The sequence below is a fragment of the Cheilinus undulatus genome, linkage group 13 (assembly GCF_018320785.1).
Source record: "Cheilinus undulatus linkage group 13, ASM1832078v1, whole genome shotgun sequence".
NCBI lineage: Eukaryota > Metazoa > Chordata > Actinopteri > Labriformes > Labridae > Cheilinus > Cheilinus undulatus.
This window is the reverse complement of record NC_054877.1, coordinates 32521051-32547216: the sequence shown is the minus strand read 5'-3', so window position 1 is coordinate 32547216 and position 26166 is coordinate 32521051. Positions and strand designations below refer to the sequence as shown.

The following is a 26166-nucleotide window of genomic DNA, read 5'->3' as shown; positions in this document are numbered from 1 at the left end:
CAGACTAAAATGCACCACAAACTGACAGAAGACTCCAGATTTTTTTATGCAGATATAATAAGACCTGAATACTAGAACAGATGACAAAGTGACTACCTGAAAGTATGTTGTGTTTCAAAAGTAAGAATAAAGCCTTCCCCTTCTCTCCCCATCAGTGTTTGTCCCACTTTTTGCCTGCAGCTCTTTTGATTTTCTCCACGGCTGACCGTTGTTTCTGCTGCTGTAAGCTCAGCCATCAGTGCGCATTGATTGCTCTCCTTCATCCTCTACGTCCCCTCCGTTATACCTGACTATGGCGACTAATTCTCCCGTTCTCACCCCTCTTCATCCCAGATTGAGAGGGTCGGAGGTAAAAATCAATAACTGAGCCAAGTGGGGCGGGGTCACGGGTCAACGAGGTCCTTGACGAGTGTGTCAGGGGAAGGAAGAAGTGAGAGAGGGGGAAAGTGTGCGTTGTGTAAGGAGTGGTCAAGAGAAACAGAGTGACCAAAGGCCTCGTGGGTGCAAGTGTCAGGCTTGTCAGGGATCAAATTTATGGCCATTGATCGTAGCTGTGTGTGTTTTCTATGTGTGTGTTTGTTTGGATCATGCTGGAATCTGACAGGGGTGAGGAGTCATCATATAAAGCCCATTATGGCCAAACAAGCAATGAAACAAATGAATCCCATGAGATGTTGGAGTGAAGACCCTGCCATTCACATACTCCTCTGTAAGTCCATCCATTCTTTTGTCTTATTATTTGCAGAAAAAAACCTTAAAACTGAAAATCACTCTAGTGCTTACTCGAATCCCCCCAAACATAAAGGCATTGTTCAACAACTTTTGAAAAAAAATGCACGTTTTTTTTTTTTTTTTTATTGTCAAGTTAATTTTCAACCGTACATTTCTGACAGCCACTTTCACAGACCTTTCAAGTGAGGCGCTGCATATATCAGAAAGGAAGTGCTGTTATTTGCCAGTACAACATATTTCCAGTTTTACATTCACCACATTGTGAAAATGACAGACTAAGCAACATTTCATAAATAAAACAGAGGGTAGACCAGAGGTCTAATCCAGGATTAAATTATGTATAATCCTGTTCTAGAAAGAGTTACACGAACGGCTGTTCGCTTTACACACTAGCTAGGTTAGCTAAGCTAACATAGCTATGCTAGATACGTAAATATCATTACTATATAAGCCAATGTAACTAAGTTAGTTATAGCAAATGTAGCTAAAAAATATTGTATCTATGGTGATAACGTATCTACATAGCTTACATAGCTGCTTTGTGACCTTAGCTTTGGATACATTTGCTACGTGGCTTGTTATCTATAACTTAGTTAGCTTTAACAATATAAGCTTTTGCAAACATAGCTAAAGCTAACTTGGCTACATAAACAATGTAATGTAGCTTACATAGCTGCTTTGTGAGCTTAGCTTTAGCTGTGTCAGCTACGTAGCTCAGTTATTTATGTAGCTTATGCAGCCATGTAAGCTACACTTGCGACATTAGAATGTTTTCATGGGGGTCGATTTTTTCCTCTAAGCAGATTGTTTAGTCGTCTTTATTAAATGTTTTTGTATTAGGTTTTGCGAGTCAGGTTTTTAACTTTTATATAGATATATGGTGGTCTCAGATAAATGGTCCGCAGTCAGACTGTCTTAAAGGAAAAAGCTAGCCACTGTTAAGTCGAGGTTAGCAAAGACACTGAGAGCTAGGTGCAACATTTGGCATTGACTTGTGTGAAAACCAAGTACAAACATGAACACATTGACACAATATATTTGTTTGTTTGTCTACAAAACAACCAAGTTTATGAAATATAAGAAAACAGAGCCAATGGGTTAGCTGAGACTGACATAGAGATTGAGGAGTATGGTGTACCATCGCTGTCAAAAGTCTGTATGCATTTGTATCCTTGTTTGAAAACTTTGTGCATAAGTAAATGCTTTGTATCGAAAAAAAAAAAAAGGTTTTGTATATATGAGTCCGCAAATTACGAGTGTTTTTATGTATCAATCTAACAGCTATGACTTCAAGCAGTCACGAATACAAATCTAATTTCTACGCATACGAACTCGAGTCCTTGTGTACGAGGAGAAAAGCGTTCAAATGACGTCAGCGGGGTCACAGGCAGGTCGCAGGGAGACTAATCGAGCCCCAATTCCGCCGATCGCACATGCGCAATGATGACTGACAACGGGGACGCTGCTGCTGCTAGCTCCGACTCGGCATCACAGGCAAAGTAAATAACGTGATATTTTATCAGCATTTTCAGTATTATTTCGATAACACTAAATAATAATATAGATGTTTTTAAACACATACAAGTTGTAGCATCAGCCCACTAGGTCACAAGCTAAAGTTTTCTCATATGTAAAACGAGCCGTCAAGCCCTCAGTGTGAAAGCAGGAGGTTCATAATGCTTTTCGCCTCATACCCAAGGACTCGAGTTCGTATGCGTAGAAATCAGATAATATTCGTGACTCCTTAAGTTGTAGCTTTTAGAGTCATACATAAAAACACTTGTAATTTGCTGACTCATATATACAAAACTATTTTTTAGGGTACAAAGCATTAATTTACGCACAAAGTTTTCAAAAACAGATACAAAGTGTCAAAGTTATGCATACAGACTTTTGACAGCGATGGTACACCATAGAGGCGCACACAGTAGGCCTGTGTGTCACAAAATAGTACAAAAGTGGCACACTGATACTAAAGTAATGTGAAGAAATGTCATAAATTCAGTGCACACCCACCCTGACACTGCTTTTTTTGGGTTGTCTCTTATGAAAATGAGGGAAATGAGCTTCTCTGATGGTACCCAAGCGGATGAAAATGTACTACCATTGTATTGAAAAAGAGCAGAGCAACCCCAAAATCTGTACAGCAAAGTTGTCTACATGCTAAGCTAGGCTGTCTCTTACTGTCTCAGTTCTGCTTCATGTTAAAAAGACAAATAAGATATCCAACTTTCCATTTTTCTCTCACTAGGAAATTTATCTAGTGTATTTCTTGAAAATAAACTATTTATTTACATATATTTAAAAGAGAATCAGTGATCAGAAAGAAATTTAAGTAGCACTTGTCATTCAGTAGTGTAAACGTCCTAAAGAGCTGTTTAACATATGCAGAGTACAGCTCTTTAGTGCTAACAGCCTAACCAGACGCTCATTTTTGATAATGTCGATCTCCTGCGGCTGCTTGATTTGGCCATTCATTCCCTGCTGTTTAAACTCCACATAAGTAATCGTTCACTGTAATCTTCCCAGCAACACATAATCACAGGCTTTTGCTGCCAGGAATTAGCTCACATTGCTCTCAGGGGACTATGCGTGTGTTTGATGACAGCTATTTGATGACTGACGCAAAACTTATGATAAAGACATCTTCACATACCTGTAGTCTGTATAAAGCAAAGCAGTCAACGACAGGCTGGTTTTCACCTCTGAATTTAAATTAATGATACACGGAGTCGGATAAACAAATGAATGCAGGCGAGGGAATGATGTTGTGTACTGTTGGTACTCAAGCAGCATGCAGAGACACACCTCTACTGTACATCCATGCCACACACGCACAGTGGAAATGGGAACGGAAGATGAAGCCTTGTAGAAATCCATTTGCAATTTAAATGGAAATGTAATGAGCCCATGGTGGCAGTGAATTAGCCAGCTGATCAACTGATCATGTCAAGGACAAATAGGTAAACAAACGTATCCATTAGCCTCCTGCTCCACCTCCTGCCTCTGCTCCCTGCTGGGGAGGAGTGCTGGAGGATCATCGAGATGTGGCATGTTTGTGTGTGTGGATGTGTGTACTGTATATCGCACGTGTGGTAAGCTAAGTGGGGGACAGCAAATAAGGTGTAAAGTATGTTTTCATACAGAGACCTTAAAAAAGTGCTAAATGCCTTCTTTATACACACATGCACAAGTGTAAACATACTGACACGCACAATGGTACACCCCACTGGGACAGTCCTGCCCAGCTCGTTACACAGACAGTTGGGCCCAGCAGGTTCCTTTCAGAGGCGATGAAGGGAGAAGAGGAGAAGGAGGAGAGGGAGGGAGCAACAGGGCCTGTGATACTCAAACAAGGAGCAGAAGAGGAGAAAGCAGTAGGAGTGAGGGAAGCCTATGAGAGGATGTGGGTGAAAAGTACCACAAATAACCAAGTCGACTTCAGCAGTGATTTAACTAATGTCACCATTAAATAGCTTGATTAGCTACTAAAATTGTTCTTGATACCATAATCATGTTTCCCTCTCAGTGAGCAAAGTAATCAAAGTTAATTTCTTTTTAAAAAGGGGAATTGAACCTGGAGCAAACCAAAACATTGATTATTTTATAAGTCATTTCAGTCTGCACACACTCATCCACGTCTTTTATCAGTCACAGTGGTTTGATTCTCTAAATGCTCAATCTCCACAACTAAAACATCCTAATAAGAGACTGATGAAGAGCTTCTTTTGTTTAAAAGCCTGTCAAGATAAATTAATTACCTGACAGTCTGTCATCTAAATCACCTGTCACATTTTCTTCTTATTCCTCTCTTAAGTTGGTCTTGACCGCTAACTATAACAGAGAAGACCAAATACATCAGAAATCAAGTATTTTTGGTCATATGCATAATAATAAACAACATTCAGGGCAACCTTTTGAGTGAAAAATTTAAGTGAATACAGAAGTTTTAAAACCTGCAGTTTCATGACTGGCCACTTGAGGCAGCTCCAAATGCGAGTAAATTCCAAATGACTTCCATGTTAAAATTTTCAACTTCATGACAACTGTACATTTGTATTACTAAACTTTTTAAATTATTCAGGCTTGAATTTATGTAGAATTGTTTCTGGTGTCAAACTGGTCTTAACATTTCTAGAAAACAAATATCAGTGTGGTTATATCCACTTCTTTGTACTATGATCAGAAAGATCCAAACAGGAAGTCACATGCGTAGAATAACCGGTTCTTTCAAAATACAACACAATGAATGGACTCCCAGTCGCAAATCATCACTATGTCAACATTAAGTCTCATCCTGCAGTGAAAGCAAAGGGTCACCGAGAGGTCAGTGGGTCACAGAGCTACAACAGCGCCATTGACGAGGAAAAGTTAACTTTTGAGGACATTTAGCCAAACAATTTTACATAAAACCACACAACCTTTAAGCAAAAATGAACCTTTTTACTTCCTAATGCACTCACCCAATGGCAGAAGCAATAATATCATGGACTTATACTGGAATGGATGATAAATCAACCCCAAAAGGTAAAATCTTTCGCTGTTGACATATATTCCTGAGTGAACTTGCAGCTCTCCTATTATCTCTGCCCGCTGATCAGGGCTGTGCACTGTGGCGCGACGCTCTAGACACACTTTCAGTGAGGTGAGGTCGCTCGCCTTCGGTTGGAGCAGATCCACGGCGCTTCGGTATGCGGGGCTGTTGTCCTATGAGGAAATTGCGGGTTAGACAGATAGTACCGTATTATTCCAGGGTTTTAAGACTTAAAATAATCACATCATATTTAGTCCTCCCCCTTACATCTCTGGCCACTTGAAGATGTATGACTACTATGATGTTAATACAGCGGACGGCAGAAGTACTGGTGTTGACAGTAGGCTACTATGGATTTTACTTGATTATTACATTAAAGTTGTATTTCTGAGCCATGAAATTAGCATAATAGGATAAAACTACTTAACACAAGTCAGTGATTTTGTCAACTCTGTTTGATTCTTCTACTTGTTTTTTAACAGCAAGTTATGAATAGACATTAGACAATTGTAATGGACATTTTTCCATCTATTGTTACTTGATTTTTATGTTTGCATTATTCATTCAAAGAATTTGTTCAGTCTTTAAGTCTCCAGTCATGTTTACACAATCTGCTAATTCACAAGGCCTTTAGTATCACTTTAAAGAGTTGAATCCATTATTTCCACTTAAAACAAAACACTATAAAAAGATTACTTAAACCTTTTGTAGATATCATATTAAATATTGCAAACACTGTCGTCTTAAGAAAAGTGAAAGCTACTTCTACTTCTCCTCAGGAAGAAGATGTTTTGTGATGAGTTTCAAACATCAACCATCAGGCTAGGGGTCTGCTATTTTTTCCATTTCACATAAACCATCCATTCTGTCAGCAGATATAAGAGGAGATAGAGGAGTCTGCTTGAATGTTTCTATCAGGAGTTATTTCATGCATGCTGGATGTTCAACGAACAGAAAAAAGTGCCTCCATCTCCACTTCCAAAGCAGGTGAGGATATTACCCTTAGCTTAGGAGGGCAAGGACACATGGAAAGACATTTGGAAAATTATAATATCCTAGCATGTGTGTCGCAGTCTGAATGGTCTACTAAGTGACAGTTCAAATAGGAACATGCTATCACTGCTGCTAACAGGAAATTTGTTGTGCCCTGCAGGTAACGACCCACTTCCCTTGTGTGCAATTAAACAGCATTTTTTCACATTAACAAGGAATTCAACAAAAATAGATAGAAACAATACCCCAAACCAAATCTAACATGCATGCAAACAAAAAATAAGAATGCTGATGAGGAAACAGCAGGTTAATACAGGATGAAAAGAGGGGGAAAAGACCGAGACAAAAAGAAAAGAGCTTTTTAAAGAGGACCATTTGTAAAACAAGGAGTTTAAAGCCAGATTATAGGGCAACAATGACACAATCCCTTATGTTCATTCCTGTAATACGCTGTGAAGGGGAGGATTTATACTTTATTGTAGTGGAATGCATCCAGGCTGCCTTCCTTGTGTCTGCCTCGCTGTCTGCCTGCCTCTTTAGGAAACATTTTCCTCCTCCTGAGGCCAGGTGTAATCCCTGCATGGAGGAAGAGATGCCTTCAGCCTGCTGCTGATCAGCCTTATAATGGTTCAAGTATTACCAGTGATACCACCAGAGGGGAAATTCCTTCAATCCAGTTTAAAGCTTTCTTTACTCTCAGCAGAAGAGTGTGCTTGGTTGGGTGGCTGGTTGTTGGATTTCTCCCTTTCTCGTCTCCTAGTCTGAGTTGGATTGCCTTAATTGCCTCTAATGACAAAATTGTCCCAACTATTTGCTTCATTAACTCCCCGTTAGCTCTATTAGGGAGGAACGGAGCCGAGGAGGAGGTGATAATTGAGAGTGTTAATGAAGGCAACATGATGAGTGCAATTCAGCAAGAGAAAGTAAACAGACAGACGGTGGTGGGGTATCTTATTGACAGAAAGCCAAAGATAAGTAGCATTTTAAAGAACATGAAAAGTTTAACAGGAAAAAAAAATATTTTTTTGATATCAAAATCATGGGGTGTAGTGCACATATTAAGTTTGAAATGTAAATCTTAGTATCAGTATTTACCTATAATGAATTAGGGAACACCTTGTCAGTACCAAGCAGCAACCTCCAGACTTGAAAAAACTGCAGTTCCTCTGGTGACCACTTGAAGCTGGGTCCAAAACTCAAGGAATCCCCATTAGGACCCAGTTGAAAATCTGCAAAACGAAAAAATAAAAATGTTTAAAACCTGGTTCAAAAATAAATTTGGTGTCAATAGCTCATTTCTTCAATAATACACACTGTAAGGAGTGGATTTTTAGTACTCGCCCACTTTGAATTTATCACAGCTAATGGTTTTACAGAATTAGAGGGGTGGCAGATTTGACTTATAGGTGCATTTTAGTTGTTCAACAGGCTTAAGGCCTGTCTCATCCCGAGTCGTTGCTCACTAGCTTGATCAAAGTGAGCCGGAGATAACATCTCCATTTTGGTGGCTGCCACTGTTTGGCTTTAAAGTCTTTTAAGAAACCAGTGAATGACATCAACGAGTCTGCGTCCATATTTTAGATAGTCTAATATCAGCCCCTTACCTTTGGAGCCTAAACATAAACCCTCAATCATTTAGGGTGTTAGTGAAGGCAACATTAGTGCTGTTCTGAATGTAAAAGTAAACAAAAAGGTGGTGTGACATTTCATTTTTACAGGTAACAAACAAGTTTAATTTTAAAGGGGAATAAAAGTTTAAAAGATAAATTCCTTGCATAATCAATCTCACAGGATAATGTGCCCCATTAAACAGTCTAATCCTGCATTGTAAGTGTCAATATTTACCCATGATGCATCAGGTTTCCCCTAGCACCTATCCCTGAGAGCTCAGACTAAAACCATCAGGCTGAACCTCTCAGTCTGTTAAACCGGCTCCAGATTAGAGTCTGATGGTCCGCTGTGGGGAAGATAGAGCAGGATTTTGTGTGGTAAAGACAGATGTTTTAGAGGAAGGGAAGGGATTCCGACTCCACACAGGAGCTTTAGCTTTATCAGCGCTGTTAAGACTCGGCCTTATGAACTCACTTTCTTTAATTTGAACCTGGCAAAGTAGGCCTGTGGCAATATTATCAGAGAGTATGAGGACCCCTCCTCTTATATCAGCTGCTTGTTCAGAGGCTGCTGGGGGAACTTTTGAGTGCAGCACTCTCACACTGACATAAACTAAATGACAATTTACAAGAAATGTTCAGAGACACCTAACAAAAGTACGTACATTAGTAGACAAGGGATTCTTTTCATTTAGCTCTCTACCTAAACAGACAGCAGTTTAAACTGAACCCTTCTGCACAGACAGATGTGCGACTACTTTAGACCTCGGGGAGTCTTTGAACACTAGGGTTGCCCCCTGACTAAGGATTTACTTTGTCATATTTGACTGGGCAGCTGACTAATCCTCAGATGACCCCCTGACAAGTAAAACAAAGGTTACTCTTACAGTGTTTTATAGGCGCTTTTTACACATGCACTCCTAAAAATTTCAAGACAAATTTGAGCAACTCCTTAAAGCTTCCTGAGTTAGTCTTTCAAACAAGTCCATCATAGCCAATGCCACCCAAAGGGGGACAGCTTGCTGGGGCCCTGCCAAATGTGGGGCCCATGGAGGTCAGCAAAATCATGATCCATCATAAAATTTACCGTATTTTATTTTTAACCTGAATAATACTTTATCAGACCAAAAAATGTATTTGATTTATTAACGCTGTAGCGCAATATAGCCTTTTTTGATATGTAAACCTTTATTTCTTAGGACAGAATGACCTTTTTAAGGCAACAAATTAATAACAACATTGAAGAAAGCATGTCTAACTCAATCATTTGGAAAGTTCTGTTGCATATCAAGTAAAAAAAAAAGTAGAAGAGATGATGAAAACTCAGTGAAAATAGAATAATTGCCAAATGATGCAGAAATGGGTGAAAAATGGCAAAAATGGGTTAAGCAAAAAGGCAAAAGTTGGTTTAAAGTGGCAAAATTAGTTTTGGATATTGGTTAAAAATGCAAAAGGTGGAGGAAATGGGTTTAAGGTTGAAAAAAAAGTTGCAAAAAGGTGGCTAAAGTGGGTTAATAGTGATATAAATTGATTAGAATGGCAGAAAGTGAAATGGGTTAAAACATGTAGCAAAAAATGGGGTAAAAGTGGCAAAGAAATTGTGGAAATGGGTTAAAGAGGCAAAAAGTGGTTAAAAGTGGCAAAAGGGTGTCTAAAATTGGTTAATAGTGGAAAAATTGATTAAAAGAAAGGGGGGACAATGGGTTAAAAAATTCAATGGGCAAAAAAAATAGCTGAAAGTGGCAAAGAAGCTGTGGCAAATAGGCTAAAGTGGAAAAAACAGCAAAATGGGTCAAAAGTGGCAAAACGAGTCAGAAGAGGCAGAAACAATGAGGACATGGGTTTAAATGGCAAAAAAGGTTAAAGATGGATAGAATGGATTGAAAGTGGCAGAATTGCAAAAATGGGTTAAAATGGCAAAGTGGGTGGAAAAAAGTGGTGAAAGGGGGTTAAAAAGTGTCACGTTTAAACAATTTCCATATCAGACCAAATATTATTTTGACACACTTTTCAGCTCAGAAATGAGGTAACTGCTTGCCAGGATGTTAGCACCAATGCTACTGGCCCAACGCATGTGTCGACATGGTAAATCAATCATAACTGGGGAGGTCCCATTCTCTGGGTGTTTCGGAGGCCCAGCTTTTTCTGTGAGCAGACCTGCTTATCACACTAAGTTTTGTTGAATTAATTCATGAAAAACTGTATTGCCCTTGGGGAAAATGGAAAAAAAAATCAAGGAAATACATTAATAAAAAGCCTTCGAAGTTTTGTTCTATGAGAGACATGATGGGGAAATGATGCTGTAGAAGTCACTGAACATGTTAACAGCATTTCCATGATGGGTGAGGCAGTAGAGTCCAATACTATGACAACATTTTTTGCCTTTATTTTACTGCTACATTTAATGTGATTTGGCTAAAGGGCAAAAGAGCAACTAGCAGGCAAAATAAATATGATGCAGCCTTACTACGTGTATGAAGATTATGCCACTCACTCATGCACAGGATATAGGCATCATCATCCCTGTCAGGGTTATAAAATATTTAAAGTCAGGGTTCAAAATTAACTGCATGGGTGAATAGAGCTACAGAGTGTGAAAATTAGTAATATCACTTTCAGTTTTAAGCTATAAAGACAGAAAACGCACCCATGCTTATTATGTTAGTTGACTATGAATGGGCATGTACTCTCATGTAAGAGAATACAGCTGTAACTTCTTTACATGTTACTCTGATCTCTCTCCTTTCACTCACATTACAGAGCTCTGTTTGACACTTTGATGATGTTTCTTCAATTATAGGTGATTATAATGGCGATCTTAAGAGGCAGAAGATCATGTTTCATGCAGCAGTTAGTTAACACATGTGAGGGTTTTCCTCCCTGCAGGTGAAAGCTTGTCAGTATAACTCAGCTCTTGGAGGAAACTTTGACCCTCTCTGTATGATCTCTGCTAAAGTTCAATCCTACAGTGTGTGAGATTTTTTTCTCTCTTCTTTTCTTTCTTGTTCTCCTTCTCTGCCACTCTCTCCAGTTTTTCCTCACTTTTTTCAACACATAGGTGGATTAAGGCAGAGGGGCTTTTGTTTAGATAAAGCGAAGGATTAGGGAGAGATTTGCCCCCATAAAGTTGTGGGCTTAATGGGCCTTTTATCCCTGCATGTCCCTAAAGCTGTGTTGCCTCTGGATTAGGACTACACAATGGGGCCCCTTGTGCAGAAGGATCCGGGCCAGAGAGAGAGAGAGGAGAGAAGGCAAGGAAAAGAAATGAGACAGAAGGACTGAGACAAGGGAGAAAAGAGGGTAAGAAGAAAGAGAGGAGGGAGAGAGAGAGAAAGAAGGGGAATTATACAGCTTTTTAGAGGAAACTGACAGGTTGAAACTTTGAGAGGAGGGATTTGCAGAGGAGATCCTGAGATCGTGTCACCAATAAAAGGGATTTCAGGAGGATTCAGAGGCGTGGTGCTGACAATAAAACCGCAAAATTATCGCCTTCCTTTTAAACTCATTTATCTAACACAGCCTCTTTTAAAATAAATAAATAAATACGAGCAGGTCTTGCTGTGAAAGTGCTGCTAATAACGTGTCTAAGAAGGTGGCTCCTGGCAAATTGCTTTGTTATTCTTGTCAAAAAGGGGTCTCCTGCAAGAAGTCGATTTTAAACTACACATCAAAATGATTAATTGCTGTGGGATGAACAGATGCTGAAATACCCTTGAATGGAGGCAGGGAGGCTGAGGCCTGCTGGATTGCAGACCTAATGTATTCATGAAGTTGCAGAAACATCATTAAGAGTATTAATTAGCTATTAGAGAGAGCAGAAATCACAGCATTAAAGATCTTCTTGTTTTGTTTCTTTCAAATCCAGGATAAGGAAAGTTCTTTTAAATATCTGAATGTGGAGGGAAAATAATGCAAAAATGGTGACAGGAAATCAATAAGGAAACAGTAGAAGGTGGAGTAAAGGCCACATGAACATTTTTAAATGTTAGATTGTTTATCATGTGGAGGTCACTGTTCCTGCACCTTGTATTCATCATGCCTGGCCGGGAACAGAGGTAAGGGGAGCACTTTTTTGGCGTTTAAGCCCCTCAGACGCGCTGGACAGCTCTAGTCTCTCTAAGGAGCTTTAGGTGGAGAGGCGCTGAGAAGAAACTCTTTCTCGCTTTAATTGCTTTAGAGACGGTCCTCACAAAGAGACAGTGGCCAGATTTACCTCCCGTTTAAGTTCTTATTTCCATTGGTTCACAAGTTAATCCTCTTTCTTTCTCAGACCTCGGAGAGGAAAAAAGCGAGTGATAGGAGCAGAAAGCAGAGAGGCACACGAGTTTTTTTTTTTCTTTTTTCCAGGCGAGAGAAAGAGACACTTTGAAGAACGCATGGAAAAGTTTAAGGTGCTTGGAAAAGAGAGAGATTAAGAAGGGATGACGCACCACGAAGAAACATTTAAAACGTCAATAACCCCAGATAATTATAATAATAATAATAATAATAATAATAATAATAAAACTAATAATAATAATATTCGTTTTATGGATGTTTAATCCATTTAGACTGTGCGTAAAATCGCGAGAACATTATTACGCATGACGTTTTACAAATTAACATCGAACATTTAGGCGTTACCGTAGATTTTAGCAAAAGCCTCATCATCCACCTTTTAACTTCCATTTATAGTTTTATTTTTTAAATCCATGACCAGCGTTAAGAGCCTTAAACAAATAAAAAAAAGGCAGTTACATAAATCGTATAAAATTTAGTGTATAAATTTGGCGTTTTTGTTTGAAAAAAAAAAACCCTCTCACACTGTCTCCACACCTGCCTCCTCTTTTCTTACTCACACAAACACATTCTAAAAATTCTAACTTCACCATGGCTGTCCTCTACACACTCACTTCCTACAAATTGCGTATTTGGCTGCGGCTGCGCGTCAAAACGCATGGACATAAATGTTCCATACGTTCTCGATCTTTTGTCTGCTGCTGAAATGTGTGAACCATGGTCAGAGATAAAACTGCGTCACAGGCCAAACACTTTCCCAAAGAATCTCCCAACAAAATATGCAAGCTTTACATTAAAAGGCTACTTTGCGCTGCCCTTAATTCCCCACCTAAACGGTTTTGCTCCGGGAGAAGAAATCTGCTCTAAAAACCCTTCAAGAAGAGAAGGGCATTATTGCCCTAATCCTCTTACCCGCAGTCATTTTAAGACAGGGGTTTTTGGAGGCTGAGATGGCGTCTTGTCTTCCCTATCCCATCCCAAATCCTTCCAGGCCGGGAGAGAGTCTAAAGGCAGCACCCTGGCATCTATTAGCCATCTCTCCAAAGTCTCTCTGCTCCATGGCATGAAGGGGAAAGCCGAAAAGCAAACAAACTAAAGGTTGGTTCCTTTTCCTCCAGACACTAAAGAGAGAACACTCCAAACTCAAAATGCGTTTTAAACGCCAGTGCACTGGGTTATCTGGAGGAATGGACACGTTTGATTTTCACCATTAAAGAAAGATTGAAAGTCTATATAAATGAACGAAGTTTACAATTTTGATTTAATTGTAGCCCTGTATTGTAAATGCAGTGTAACTATTTGCAGGAATATCCTAGAAATATTCAGCTTCATTTTTTAATAAATAAATTATATCTTTTGCATTTATATGTACTCATTTAACGACACTCGAGTCATTTAAAAATGGCCCATCTTTGTGATACTTATCATTTAAAAGATAACTAAATGGAAAATGTGTAGACAGACACGGAGGGATTAAGCGGACATAATGTGCTTAAATTGATCATATTTGAAAATAACTCCAGAAGTCTGAGAGCCTGAGTCCACCGCTGGACGATCTGTTATCTTATTAACTTGATTGACAGCACGCGTAGCCAATAGAAAGCCACCATGACCGCCTCGGAGCTCTCCTTAAAATCCCTCCACCGGGCTTTCGCGCACCAGCAGATGGCGGTTTCCCACTCGTGCGCGAGACGCGGAGGACTGAGCACGAGAGGAGAGGAGAGCAGGTGGAGCGCGAGCAACAGGACAGACGGACTGCAAGTGAAGCAACAGACTGGATGACTTTCACCTCGCCCTGACTTGTTACCTCCCTGACGGAAAAAAAGGAGGAGAAACTGGGCGATTAGAAAACCAGCTCATGGTGGGCTGAGGAGAAAAAAACGACAAAAAACCAAAACCAAGAGAAGTTTAGCAACTCGGAGTCGTTTGTGTTATCAGTGGAAGTGACGGACAGCGCGACTGTCTACAAGAGGTAAACATGTCTTTATTCGATAAAAAAAACGAACCTTTCCGTCACTTGCAGACTTTAGGAGTGGTGTTTTTATGCTTAAGTGTTGTTAAAAGTGCTCCATATTTTCAAGCAGTCAAACAAGCAAAGTTGACGGTGTTTTTGAAGGAACTAGCAGCTGTAACGAACGTTTTTACTAATTTAACAAAATAAACAAGACAAGCTATCTTACGATAAAAGCTGTTTTTAAAACATGCGGCTGTTTTAAAGTTTAACTGTGCAGCAAAAGATGTAACCGGGCTTTAGAACTAAATTCTTTAAGCCTTACAGCTAATTAAAAAGGTCATAACCAAGTACGTTAATTTAAAACGTAACTTTAAGCGAACGTAAGCACGTAATTTTTATTAACGCGCGAGACCAAAATAAAGTAGCCGAGTAAACGTTAGAAGTGGCTCTTTGTTTTAAAGATTAGAAGTCTCGTCTCTACTTTAGTCTTTTTTTTTAAGTTGAGCTCTTTAAAAACGAAATTTTCATACGATATAAAATTGTTATAACGTACTTCTCCTAAATGATATGTTTACCCTGTTTTGTTTGCATTATTATTACAATTATGTCGTATTTTTTGCGGAGACAAGTTATTAAAATACTGAAACAGCGTGAGTAAAAGATATCAGCTATTAAAAGTGTAAATATATGTCACCATAAAAGCATGGGTTAACTCGTCCCTCGCCCTCCGTTTACTCTGACACAGCAGAGAGCAGACTGTCAGCCTGACTCGTGCCCCTGGGGGCTGTTAGCAAATAACATTTTTCCTCATTTAGCCGGATCAAAGCGCTGCACTGTACATGCCAATTTACATAATGACGGTTTGATAATCGAAGCATTGAGCAGGGCAGCCAGGAGGGCCCAGAGCCTGGAGCACACGGAGGCTTATGAATGACAATAAGTGCGCTGACAGGCTCACTGTGATGAGCTATTGTGCTGCATTTGATACGGGACGGAGGATACAGGCGAGAACCAGAGATGTGTGGCTAAAGCTGGTAATCACGGAGAGGCAGGCTCGGGGCTAAAAAGTTTACCTGTACACATAAAAAAAAGGGGGTTAAACATGTCTGGAAGCGTACATGAAGAGAAAAAATTAGAATAGTGGCAAAAATGGATGAGTGTAGTGCATTCAGGCAGATGCGAAAACAAATCTGGACGTGACGTTGATGAGTAACAAACAAGATAGGCGTGTTTAGATAGGTCCGAGTAGTCCCAGGTATTTTTCTATTATCATAACTTTAAAGCAACCAAACACACAGTCTAAATTGCACAAATAGCCTGTGTGAATTTATACAATCCTTCCTGCTGCCTATCTTCGCCAGGACACTTAAAAAACTGATTTTTAATCTCAGTGATTTTTTTATAATCCTGGTTGTAAAGTTAAATACAGTTAGAACTTTTTATCACATATATCCTATAAAATGTGTTTTAAAGCAAACCTGTTCGTACAGTTATTATGAAAACTGAATGAGACAACCTTCATTTGGCCTTAGACTCTTTCATGTTTTATTTCATTCTCTAGTAGGCCACCTTATGTATTATTTTAGGTGTTATTATACAAGTATCGCATTGTTTTATTTGAAGAAAACTTAGAAAAAGGCGGATTATAAAAATGTAGGTCTTTACTGGTACACGCATCCACACCTGCCCACGCGCACGCACTCACACGCGGGAACTCCAACCCAGGGCTAACCAGCCGCGCGCTCCCACCGTCCGTCCGTCCGTGTCAGCGGTGATGATAAATGGAGGGCCTCGCAGTCGAAACCTATTTGCACTTCCATTAGACGGGGAGCCAAATGGGGATCAACATGCATATTTTTACCCGCGGAGCAGCCATACATCTCAGCCAAAACGTTGCCCCGGGGCGATGGGATAAGAGGCCGCCAGAGAGGTGCATGAGGGGAGGAGGGGGGGTGGGGGGCGAGGCAGGCAGGCAGGCAGGCAGGAGGGGGGGGGACCATTCAACTCAAATACTTGGGGGAGTAAAGTAAATGTTTAGCGAAGCACCTTCTGTCCCGGCGAATTAAACTATTCCCCACCGACCTCTGATCACATTCATCAGCCAGCACGGACTCTTAATAGGCTGGGACTGGGCACTGCGGGCATCACACACACACACACACACGCACCAGCGTGCACGCGCAGGATCACAGGCGTTTGTACAAAACGACCACCCAGTCTTTGATACCAGGTTATTATTATTATTTATTATAAACGTTTTCACTGAACAGGCCTCACTGACGTCAGCTCTACACGTCAGTTATTTGTGACAAGAATCATCTTCAAGGTGAAATATCTTCACTAACCTAACTGTAATACACATTTTTAAAATGACACTGATCAATATGATTGACAAAATTCCATTTAATTTTTTTTTTTTTTTTGAATAGAAGTTTTATTGAATACTTTTTACAACAAAACAGACAAATGCTCAAACATAAATATACAAACAAAAAGAGATATTAAACATAAGTCAGAGCAGGGCATACGAAAAAGGACAAATAAAAACTGTATAGCTTCATTAAGTCCAGTTTCAGTTCATCATCCCAAGAGTCTTCAGGTGTCAACCATGTTGTTACTTTAAATGCATTTTAATTCCATTTTAAGTCATTTAAAGCACAAACTGAGCAAATTACAATATTAAAAATACTAGAGTGTTTAAAGATTAAGAGCAAATGCTGATTTGTTTTACTTCATTTATTGTTTTTTTTTTTTTTTTTGCCTGTCAGAATTTCTTATTTTATCAGATTGTATCAAAACCTGTTACCACAGCAACAAAAATATTTAATTAATAAATACTGAAAAAAAAAAAAAAAAAAAAAAAAAAAAATCCTGCACACCGTTCTAACTGCAGAAATATAATATGTAATATAAACTCAAAGCTGAAAAATCTCAGTCAGCTGTTTAGACTGTTTTTATCTTGGCATGTCAGTTTGGAGCATCAGCAAATGTAAAATGTATGATTTTAAAGCACTATTAAAATGAATCAAACTATGCCTTTTAGAAATTTGGACGAAATCTTAGCAAATCATAAAATTCTGTCAAGCCTAAAACAATGAAGGATCAAGTCAAATGCAAACCTAAGAGTCACAGCCAGTCAAAAACAACAGTAGCAGACCAGTCCCTGGTTTCTGTAGCTGTCATAGAGCAGAAGGATTCAGATCTCCCTGTGGTCTCTCAGTGTTGGGGCCTCCTCCCTGCTAATACAGATCTAATCGTGTCCTCCAGCTCTTCATCTAACAACGATCTTGTTCGTGAGGGAGAACTACTAAAATAGAGTTCTGCCCAGATTTTTTTTTAGTTTAATTTTTGATAACACAGATTGATCCTAGATAAAGTAAAAGCTTGTGTTAAAATGATTTCTCGGCCTGTAAAATTGAGCAGCACTGAGAATTAAATCTATTCAAATATAATCCTGATATCCAGTTGCAGGTTTTGCCATCGACACCCGGAACAAATCTCCTTATTTCATTTTCTAACACATGATCCCCGCTCTGATCTGTCTCTGCGGCGTTTTCAGAGATTTGGCTTCAGAAACGTCGAGAATAAATTCATGAATAAAGCATCCGTCACGGTTCATTATGGGAACGAGTCATAATTACCCCAATTAAAAGTCTTTTATATAATTAATGGATTGAACAGGCTGATAATTGGATGTTAATGGATAACACTTTTATCTGAGTGCGCACATTTAAATCTATTGGCCCCTGAGCGCGAGGATCTGCTGACATGTAGAAAGCTCGTGCGCGCTCAGCCTGTCAGTGTGTCTAAAGCAACTAGAAATAGATGTTCGAAGCAGCACGCGCCTGTATAAAACGTGTTCACACCTGTTTCTGACCATCCTCCTCCTCTCTTCCGGTCAGCAGGTACTGACCTCTCACCATGCAGCACTACGGGGTGAACGGCTACTCTCTGCACGCCATGAACTCCCTCAGCGCCATGTACAATCTGCACCAGCAGGCCGCGCAACAGGCGCAGCACGCGCCCGACTACCGGCCGTCCGTGCACGCGCTCACTCTGGCAGAGAGACTCGCTGGTAATTGAGTGCACGCTCGCACAAACTCTCAGACGCAAGCAATGTCCTGCAGTAAGTTGTTGTGGCGGAAGCATGCGCAGTGAAATAAACCCCCCCTCCGTGTGTTTTTTCCTCTCCAAACGGCTGCGCATTTCAAGACATCATCCTGGAGGCTCGTTACGGCTCTCAACACCGGAAACAACGCCGCAGCCGCACAGCATTTACCGCACAGCAGCTGGAAGCCCTGGAGAAGACTTTCCAGAAGACTCACTACCCGGACGTGGTGATGAGGGAGCGGCTGGCCATGTGCACCAACCTGCCCGAGGCACGCGTGCAGGTACCACCGTTGTCCATGAGTAGTAGAAACTGTGACGTGTGCTGAAAAAGTCAAGTGATGGATCCGTTCATTTGTAGTAAAAGAGACTTAGAAGAGTGACTTAGGATTTATTCAGTGCTTTAATGAATAGTTGTGTTGCTCCTGTTTTTTAGAGCTAGTTTTGCTTCATAATGTGCTAGTCTGCTTTTATCAAGCTGGGCTGGTTTATTCTCATAGGAACACATTTTTTGTCACATTTAGGGAGCTATTAATATGAATTAACTCCAGAATAAAGGACATTCAGGCTTAAAATCCAGAACAAAAGTTGCTGTGCATTTTTTCTTTTTTTGAGTACAAAAAAATTGGTGATTTTTTTAGGGGTTACTTTTTTTGCTTTTTACTATTTTTTTTCTAGCAAAATAAAAAGTGAACTGTGTGAATCAAAGGTAATAATAACATATTCATTTTGTTATACAGTGTTGTGGACAGACTATTTCTAGGACACAGGGGCAGTTTGATATTTTCAAATAGAACAAAATTACTTGAAACTTACTTAAAACTCCCATGTAGACACTGTTAGAGCCTCCACAACTTTTCTTTCATTGCTAATTGTCTCTTCAGCTTTTCATCGCCCTGAACTCTTCCTCTTCCTTCAGGTTTGGTTCAAAAACCGCAGAGCAAAGTTTCGTAAGAAGCAGCGCAGCCTGCAGAAGGAGCAGCTCCAGAAGCAGAAGGAGGCGTCAGGGGAAGGAGGAGGAGGAGGGAGTGAGAAGGAGGACGCACCAGCCTCCACGACTATTCTCCCTGACACCCAGCTCCCTCCTTCGTCTTCCTCCTCCTCCTCTCTGGAGATAGAAGGCCCCGTTGTCCGCCCCGTACCTCTGGATATGGAGCTGAACGTCACATCGGCAGAACACTCCGGCAGCGAGTCGGCAACAGAAGACAATGCCACGGATAAGGAGGACGAGAGCAAATGTCAGAGGGAGGAAATGAAGTGTGAGAGGGCGGTAACACCTGGGGACGTCTCTCCTGTTTGCAAAAGACTCAGTCCTAAACCAGGTAGGAACCCAGTCCAGCTTTTTCTGCTGCACTTATAAAGCAAAGATGCAGCTCTAAGTGCTTTACATAGGAACACAGGCCCAGTATTAGAACTGTTGTGGTACCAGCCCAACCGCACAGTCAATCAGACCCTGAATATCAACTGTTTTCAGCTAAATTATCAGCTGACAATATGAATAAAGGACAGTGTGCTGTGAGCAGAAAGTTTGAAACAGTTAAAGCTTGCATTACATCTGAGTCAAGTGTTTTTGTTTTTTTTTTCATTTATTTTTGCTTAATATCAGACAACACTCAGGTCTAGGTTTTGGAATCACAACCTGCAAGTCAAAAAATAATATTAATGTGTAACTACATAACCTCAAGTAACCACATCTCCCAGGGGAAATGTAAGAATAGAGTGTGTAGTTTTATATTTATACAGATTTATTATCAAAAAAATAAAATATCAGCTTTTTACTGTGTTTATTTTTGTCTTTTTTTTGGAGCAGCTGTCACAACTTAAGTTCTTTTTGCGGGTCACAAAGTTGATCAATTATGTACATACAAACACAGGGAAGCAGATACTGCCAACATAACAAATATAGTCCTACATTATAATGGCTTAATAATTTAAAAAGCCAGAATGTTTCTACCACTGTGGTCCTCCTCATCTAAGAAGAGGTGAAGACCACGATAGTCAAAACATGTTGGTTTAGCCATTATTATGACGGCCTTTAGACTTTATCCTTCCTCATTGTTCTCTAAAGTTTATCATATCTTATATTATGATCAAAACAATATGGATGCACTGATGGATCGGTTGGATGACAGATATCAGGTCATTGGGGGAATGGTGATGTTTCAAGAGCAGGCACTACAAACAATGATTTAAACAGGTTTAATCACAATCATTTGAAAAACAGATTTGAAGAATTACAAAGAAGTAAAGAGAAGACAATGGATCAGCTGCTTAATCTTTATTCTAAATGATAATAGCAATATTGTCTCAAAATGTAATAACCTGTGCATATGTACAAGATGCAGAAAAAACATGACAAAAACTCTAACCCGGGTTATGACATTGCTTGGATCGTCACCACACCAGAATGTTGATTTTTAATGTGATTCTTGTAAATCGACACCTGTTTCTGTGCCAGTGGTTTTTCTGACTTAAGTTCATATCCAAAGCACCAAGTGTTGGGTAATTTCTTGTTTTCATTTTCGGTACCAAAGAATTGCTAAAGCATTTGTGGAACTTTGATAGTGTGCAAAATTATTTGCAGTTTTTTAACAGATTCACTTCTCTCCTACACACCTTTCTTATGAAATAGATTTAATTTTTCTAAAGTTTCAGAACCATTCAATACTATAATTGAAAAATAAACAGAATAACAAAGATTATATCTTTTAAAACAACCTTATTAAATTACTAAATGACTCCAAATGATAAAGCCACTTAAATAAAGGCCTTACATTCAACAGAGGATAGTTGACCCTTGTTTATTATTAACCCGATTAATGACATTTTAATATCTAGCAAACTTTCTCGTCATATTAATAATGTTATATTTCCTTGTCTCTCTCCAGACTCCCCATTGGTCTCCCCCTCAGTGACGCCCTCCTCCTCCTCCTCCAGTGGCGGCCTGGCCAGCAGCGCTCCTCTCTCTCAGAGCCACTCGTACTCCTCCTCCCCCCTCAGCCTCTTCCGTCTGCAGGAGCAGTTCCGTCAGCACATGGCCGCCACCAACAACCTTGTGCACTACCCCACATTCGACCTCGCCGCCCCCTCTTCCCTCCCTTACCTGGGCATGAACGTCAACATGCCCCCTGCACCACTGGGCTCTCTGCCTTGCCAGTCCTACTACCAGTCCCTTTCCCATCATGCTCAGCAGGTGTGGAACAGCCCGCTGCTGCAAGCATCTGCTGCAGGTGGCCTAAGCAGCCACACCAACAAGACAACCAGCATTGAGAACCTGCGTCTGAGGGCCAAACAGCATGCTGCCTCGTTGGGACTAGACACCATGTCTAACTGAGACAAGATGAAGGACAATTTAAGGAAGTTTAGAGATTTGGCCAACAGATCATCCCATTTTACAGCATGTCTGTGTGACTGTCATAAATCTGTAGGAACCACGGACTGAACTCTACATAAGCATGACGGTGCAGGATGTTAGTATATGTCTGAAAATAACACATGCCTACATGCACTGGACCTGCAGAACTCCAGCTCTTCACAACACACTCTTCTGACTCCTCTTAGCTTCTGTAGTAGCTCAACTCCCATGACTCTAACCTCTGGAACCAGGAAACCCATGAGATATGAAACATAATGCGACAGCTGAACATGTTCCTGACTGTTTCCTTAAAATTAGAGCAGCTTTTTAACATCTACAACAACTATAAAAAATGATTTTAAATCAGCTGATGATGGACGCATTCTGTTTAAAGACAATGCAGATAATGTTTACAAGAATAATGTGAATAAATGAGGCACTTTTGAAGGCTTTAGGCTCGTCAGCCAGGAGGAAAATAAGGTCCCATCTCTGTCACAGGACCATCGCCATTTCAATTAAGCAGCAGTCATGTACATAACATGTACTACACAACAGCACATAAATGAAAATAAACTTCAAGCCATGTTGTCCTCAGTAGCATAATTAAAAGTGACTAATTTGCCAGTTTAATGGCCAGTATTATGCTGCTTTGTACAAAAGGCTGGCTTGATAATGAGAAAATGATTTCAGTGAGTAAATTCTCAAGCTTTTAATTACATTTTGCCCCAGGCTGAGGGAGCCAGGGCAGACGCAATTATGAACATGAATACCATTTAAGACTAAATTTATAAACCCCTAAAGGTCTGTGCATTAAAATGCTCAACAAGGATGATCATGATTGGAATCACTGTAAATTTAGTTAAAAGTTTTAGACAATAAATGGGATAAACAGCTTCATGTCCCATATTTTCAAGCATTGATATTCTCCTGAGGAAACATGCAGCATTTTATTAAAAGTCTGGCTGATTGTAAGCACTTGATGAGAATCACCTCTCTGATATTTTCTGTTCATGTGATCTGAGAGCTTAAATGAAATAAATGCACATTATTTTAGTTATGTAAAATACAAAAAAGTCTATCTATTAATGTTTACTTGTAAGGTAATTGTAAAGTTCCTATTATGTTGTATAACTGATAAAATTCCTTTTGCTGTCAGATTGTAAAGATTGTATTTGCTGAGCTCATCGACAGCCCTGTCTGCCCTCCTCTCCTTGTTTGTCTGTGTAATAATACAAGGATCAATTGATATTAAATGTTTTCATTTTCTTATCTGGAGAGATGCAATGAAAAATGTTGGATTGCTACTTTCTGTACTTTTGCAGCCCAAACTGATGAATCGGAGAGTGAAAACGTTTCAGGTGTCAATTAACCCTCGTCCTCTGTTTCCTGACTCTGAGTTCTGTTGTTGCTGTTACCTTGATGCTGTTCCCCTCACTGTCTCTGTCAGACTCCTCGGTCCCGTGGTAGATAGATGTTTGATGGAGGAGAGTGAGCGTCCATTAGCAGTGTTGTTTCCTCCCTAACAATGTAGACTTGAACTAGTGTTGTTGTAAAATAATCACAAATAAAAACAATGCTTGAAGATCTTTATAATGACAACCTCTCTATCTGTGCTTAATATACTTTTGCAATTTAAATTCATCAATTCTCTTTGCACTTTGAACCATAGGGACTTTGCAAATCAGGCCTATTTGTTAGAATTGTTGTAATCTATACCCTTTTGGGTAAGGCTACATAAAAAATAACTAAAAACAGTTGCAATTATTTTTTCAAATCCACTTGCTCCTGTGGTGTCATTAAAAATTAAAGCCTTTTGCAAAAACTTTTTAGAAAGTTGCCAAAATAAGCATTTTTTAAAGCATTAATTTAGGAAAACAAGTACATAAAAACAGGACCTTAACTGCTTTAACATTGCTTTTGATCAACAATCCTAAAAAGCTTGGAATCAAAAAGTCAGAACTCCAAGGGGGAAAAACTGGTGTAATTACCCACTTTTGTGATCTTGAGCTAAAGCCAATTCAGTGCAAACTATGTCTTGAATATAACGCTGCACAATTAAAAAATGAAATACAACTGATAATGAGGTAGTAATAAAGAAACACTACATAAAAATATAAAATTACCTCATAATTTATGTTGTTTTTAGGACTGTCAAAAGATTAAACATTTCAGTCATGATTAATCTCAGAATTTCTGTGGTTAACAGCAAGTAATCACATCCTTTAAATTCACTATTTTATATTCAAAATTATTTTTGTTTCATTTTGTATTTTTCTAGTCTTAAGGGTAATTGACTTTCTGTTTGGATACTGGATTGCTTTAACAGGTAGATCAAACATTTTAATATGAACTCAACCACAAAAAGGCCCTGGAGTTTGATCTTAAAGGAAATAAGGGAACAGAAAATAGCCGAATGTTTGATAACACAAGGTGCAGATGACCTCTGACTTGTCCAATGAACTGTTTTTAAAGTAAAATGAGACATCAAGTGGTTGATTATTTTATATCACTGTGGCTGCAGTAGCTTAACCAACGTGTGTTCAAAGGGACATTAGAGCAATTTAAAAAATTAGTGCACAAATTTTGGTCAGTAATAAATTGCTATTAATGTGATTAATCCTGAAATCCTGGAAGGACTGTTTTTGATATGGACATAAACTTAATCTTGACAAGGATGTTGTTCAGATTTGCATTAGGAAATGCACTAACTTAGAAAAACAAGTGAGTATAGCAGGATCTTAACTGCTTTAACTTTACTTTAAAATCATTAATCCTAAAAAGCTTGGAATAAAAAAAAATATGAACTCTGAAAGAGCAAAACTGGTGTCATTCACAACTTTTGTGATTTTGAGATAAGGCTGATACAATGCAAACTCTATCTTAAATATTATGTTGCATAATTAAGAAACAAATATTCATGAGGTAGTAATAATCAAACCACATACAGATGTACGAAGAATCTTATCATTTATGTTGCTTTTAGGGTTGCCAAAAGATTAAAAATTTACTCTCAAATGTTCTGTTGTTAATAGCGATTAATCACATCCTTTTAATTCCATGAAAATTTAACTATTTTGCACTCAAAAATGTTTTTTTTTTTTTTTTCATTTTAAATTAAGGGTAACTGACTTCTTGTTTGGATACTGGTGTTTTTATAGACAGAGTGAATATTTCAACATGAACTTAACCACAGAAAAAGAAAAAAAGTTTTAGAACAAAAGGACGACTTTTAAATTGTCCACTGAGCAGTCTGTGAGGTTGTTGTTTTGAAAGTCAAATGAGACATTAAGGAGCAGTGGTTGATTATTTTACATCACTGTGGCTGCAGAGAGACACTGCAGTAACTTAACAGGAGTGTGTTGAAAGGGACACTAAAGCATGGGATTAATCGCAATTTTTAAAATAATTAGGGCACAAATTGTGGACATTAATTGATCACAATTAATGCAATTCATCTTGACAGCTCAGGTTGTTTTCTTTTTAGTTGGCAAGTATGCAAAATGTAAAAGGTCCTGAAAAAAAGGAGAACTGAAGGGGCAAAATTGGTATTAATTCTTATTTTTGCTAGAGTAACATAAAAAAGTAAGCAACATGTAAATTAAACATTAAAGATTATACTTCTTTAAATCAAATGTGTTTGAGGTCAAGCAAACAACAAGGTGAAAAACAGCATTAAGACTAAGGAGGGATGAAGGAAAAATAACTAAATTAAATGTAGGAGAATTTACAGAAGAGACAAAAACAACAACACAACAGAATCTGAATAAAATCTCAAATAAAACAAAAACATCAGTGAGGAGACATAAGCCATCCCCAATGAATAAGCAGGCCATTATCCTGAAGAATGACGGCCCGGGGCGGTGATTATGCTGCTATTATATCTTTAACAGCATGGTTTGTCAAAACGCACAGATCCCCACACCCCCAAACCCTGCCCCTTCACACACTAAACATGCAGGGCACCTGAGCATCTCTACAACCTCCCCTTTAACGTGCCCTTGCTTTTCCAACATTCACATACATGCATCATGACATTGCTCGGCTTTTAATCGATTTGGCCTTCAACATACATCTCCCCTCAGAGTGTGTGTTTTTATGTGTGTAAATAACAAACACACTCAGCCTGATAAATTAAGCAGGTTTTTTTCCAGGCTGTTATGGATGACCACCATCCAAAAATTGGATAATGACCTCAGCAGATTAGCAGCGTTAATGTGGGTGTAACACCTCACCCTCACCTTGTTGTGTTTTATTACACCATGTTCATCTCTGTGTGTCCTCAGCCAAGGGCACCGTGATTGTGTGACTGATAAGATTGGGCTGTGGATATTCAGCAGGAGTGAATGTCCTTGTTATCCAGGGGAGGAATCTGTCCGGCTACACGGCACCATTCCTCCCATGGGGCTCTGCAGCGGAGAACATAGCACACTACTCTTGTTCCAAATGTTCTCTCTTTTCTTAACACCAACCCCCAAACACTCACAAACACCCACAGCCTCAGGGGTTGAAAAGGGATTGCTAGATTGTAGTGCTGCAGGGTCAAGTGTGTTGAGCCCTTGATGCTGGATCAGGTGCTTCCACTTCCACACTTTGGGCTGTATAT

General features: G+C 39.3%; 1 protein-coding gene across 2 annotated transcripts; it reads left to right on the top strand.

Annotated features, from left to right (window-relative positions):
* The first annotated feature begins 13920 nt into the window (after nucleotides 1-13920).
* dmbx1a (diencephalon/mesencephalon homeobox 1a) lies at nucleotides 13921-23514 on the top strand. Of its 2 annotated transcripts, none has more exons than XM_041803841.1 (5): nucleotides 13921-14119; nucleotides 18007-18176; nucleotides 18314-18492; nucleotides 19128-19530; nucleotides 21097-23514. In XM_041803841.1, the coding sequence occupies exons 2-5, from the start codon at nucleotides 18023-18025 to the stop codon at nucleotides 21540-21542; spliced, it is 1182 nt and encodes a 393-aa protein (XP_041659775.1). In that variant the 5' UTR covers nucleotides 13921-14119; nucleotides 18007-18022; the 3' UTR covers nucleotides 21543-23514. The 2 variants fall into 2 exon arrangements, with proteins under 2 accessions (XP_041659775.1, XP_041659774.1); XM_041803840.1 differs by having other exon boundaries at nucleotides 18004-18176.
* Nucleotides 23515-26166: the final 2652 nt, after the last annotated feature.

Excerpts from the sequence above, each read along its gene's own strand:
- dmbx1a (XM_041803841.1), top strand. The coding sequence starts at position 18,023 with ATGCAGCACTACGGGGTGAACGGCTACTCTCTGCACGCCATGAACTCC. Across the intron at positions 18,493-19,127 it reads TGCCCGAGGCACGCGTGCAG|GTTTGGTTCAAAAACCGCAG; the intron begins GTACCACCGTTG and ends CTCTTCCTTCAG. Across the intron at positions 19,531-21,096 it reads AAGACTCAGTCCTAAACCAG|ACTCCCCATTGGTCTCCCCC; the intron begins GTAGGAACCCAG and ends GTCTCTCTCCAG.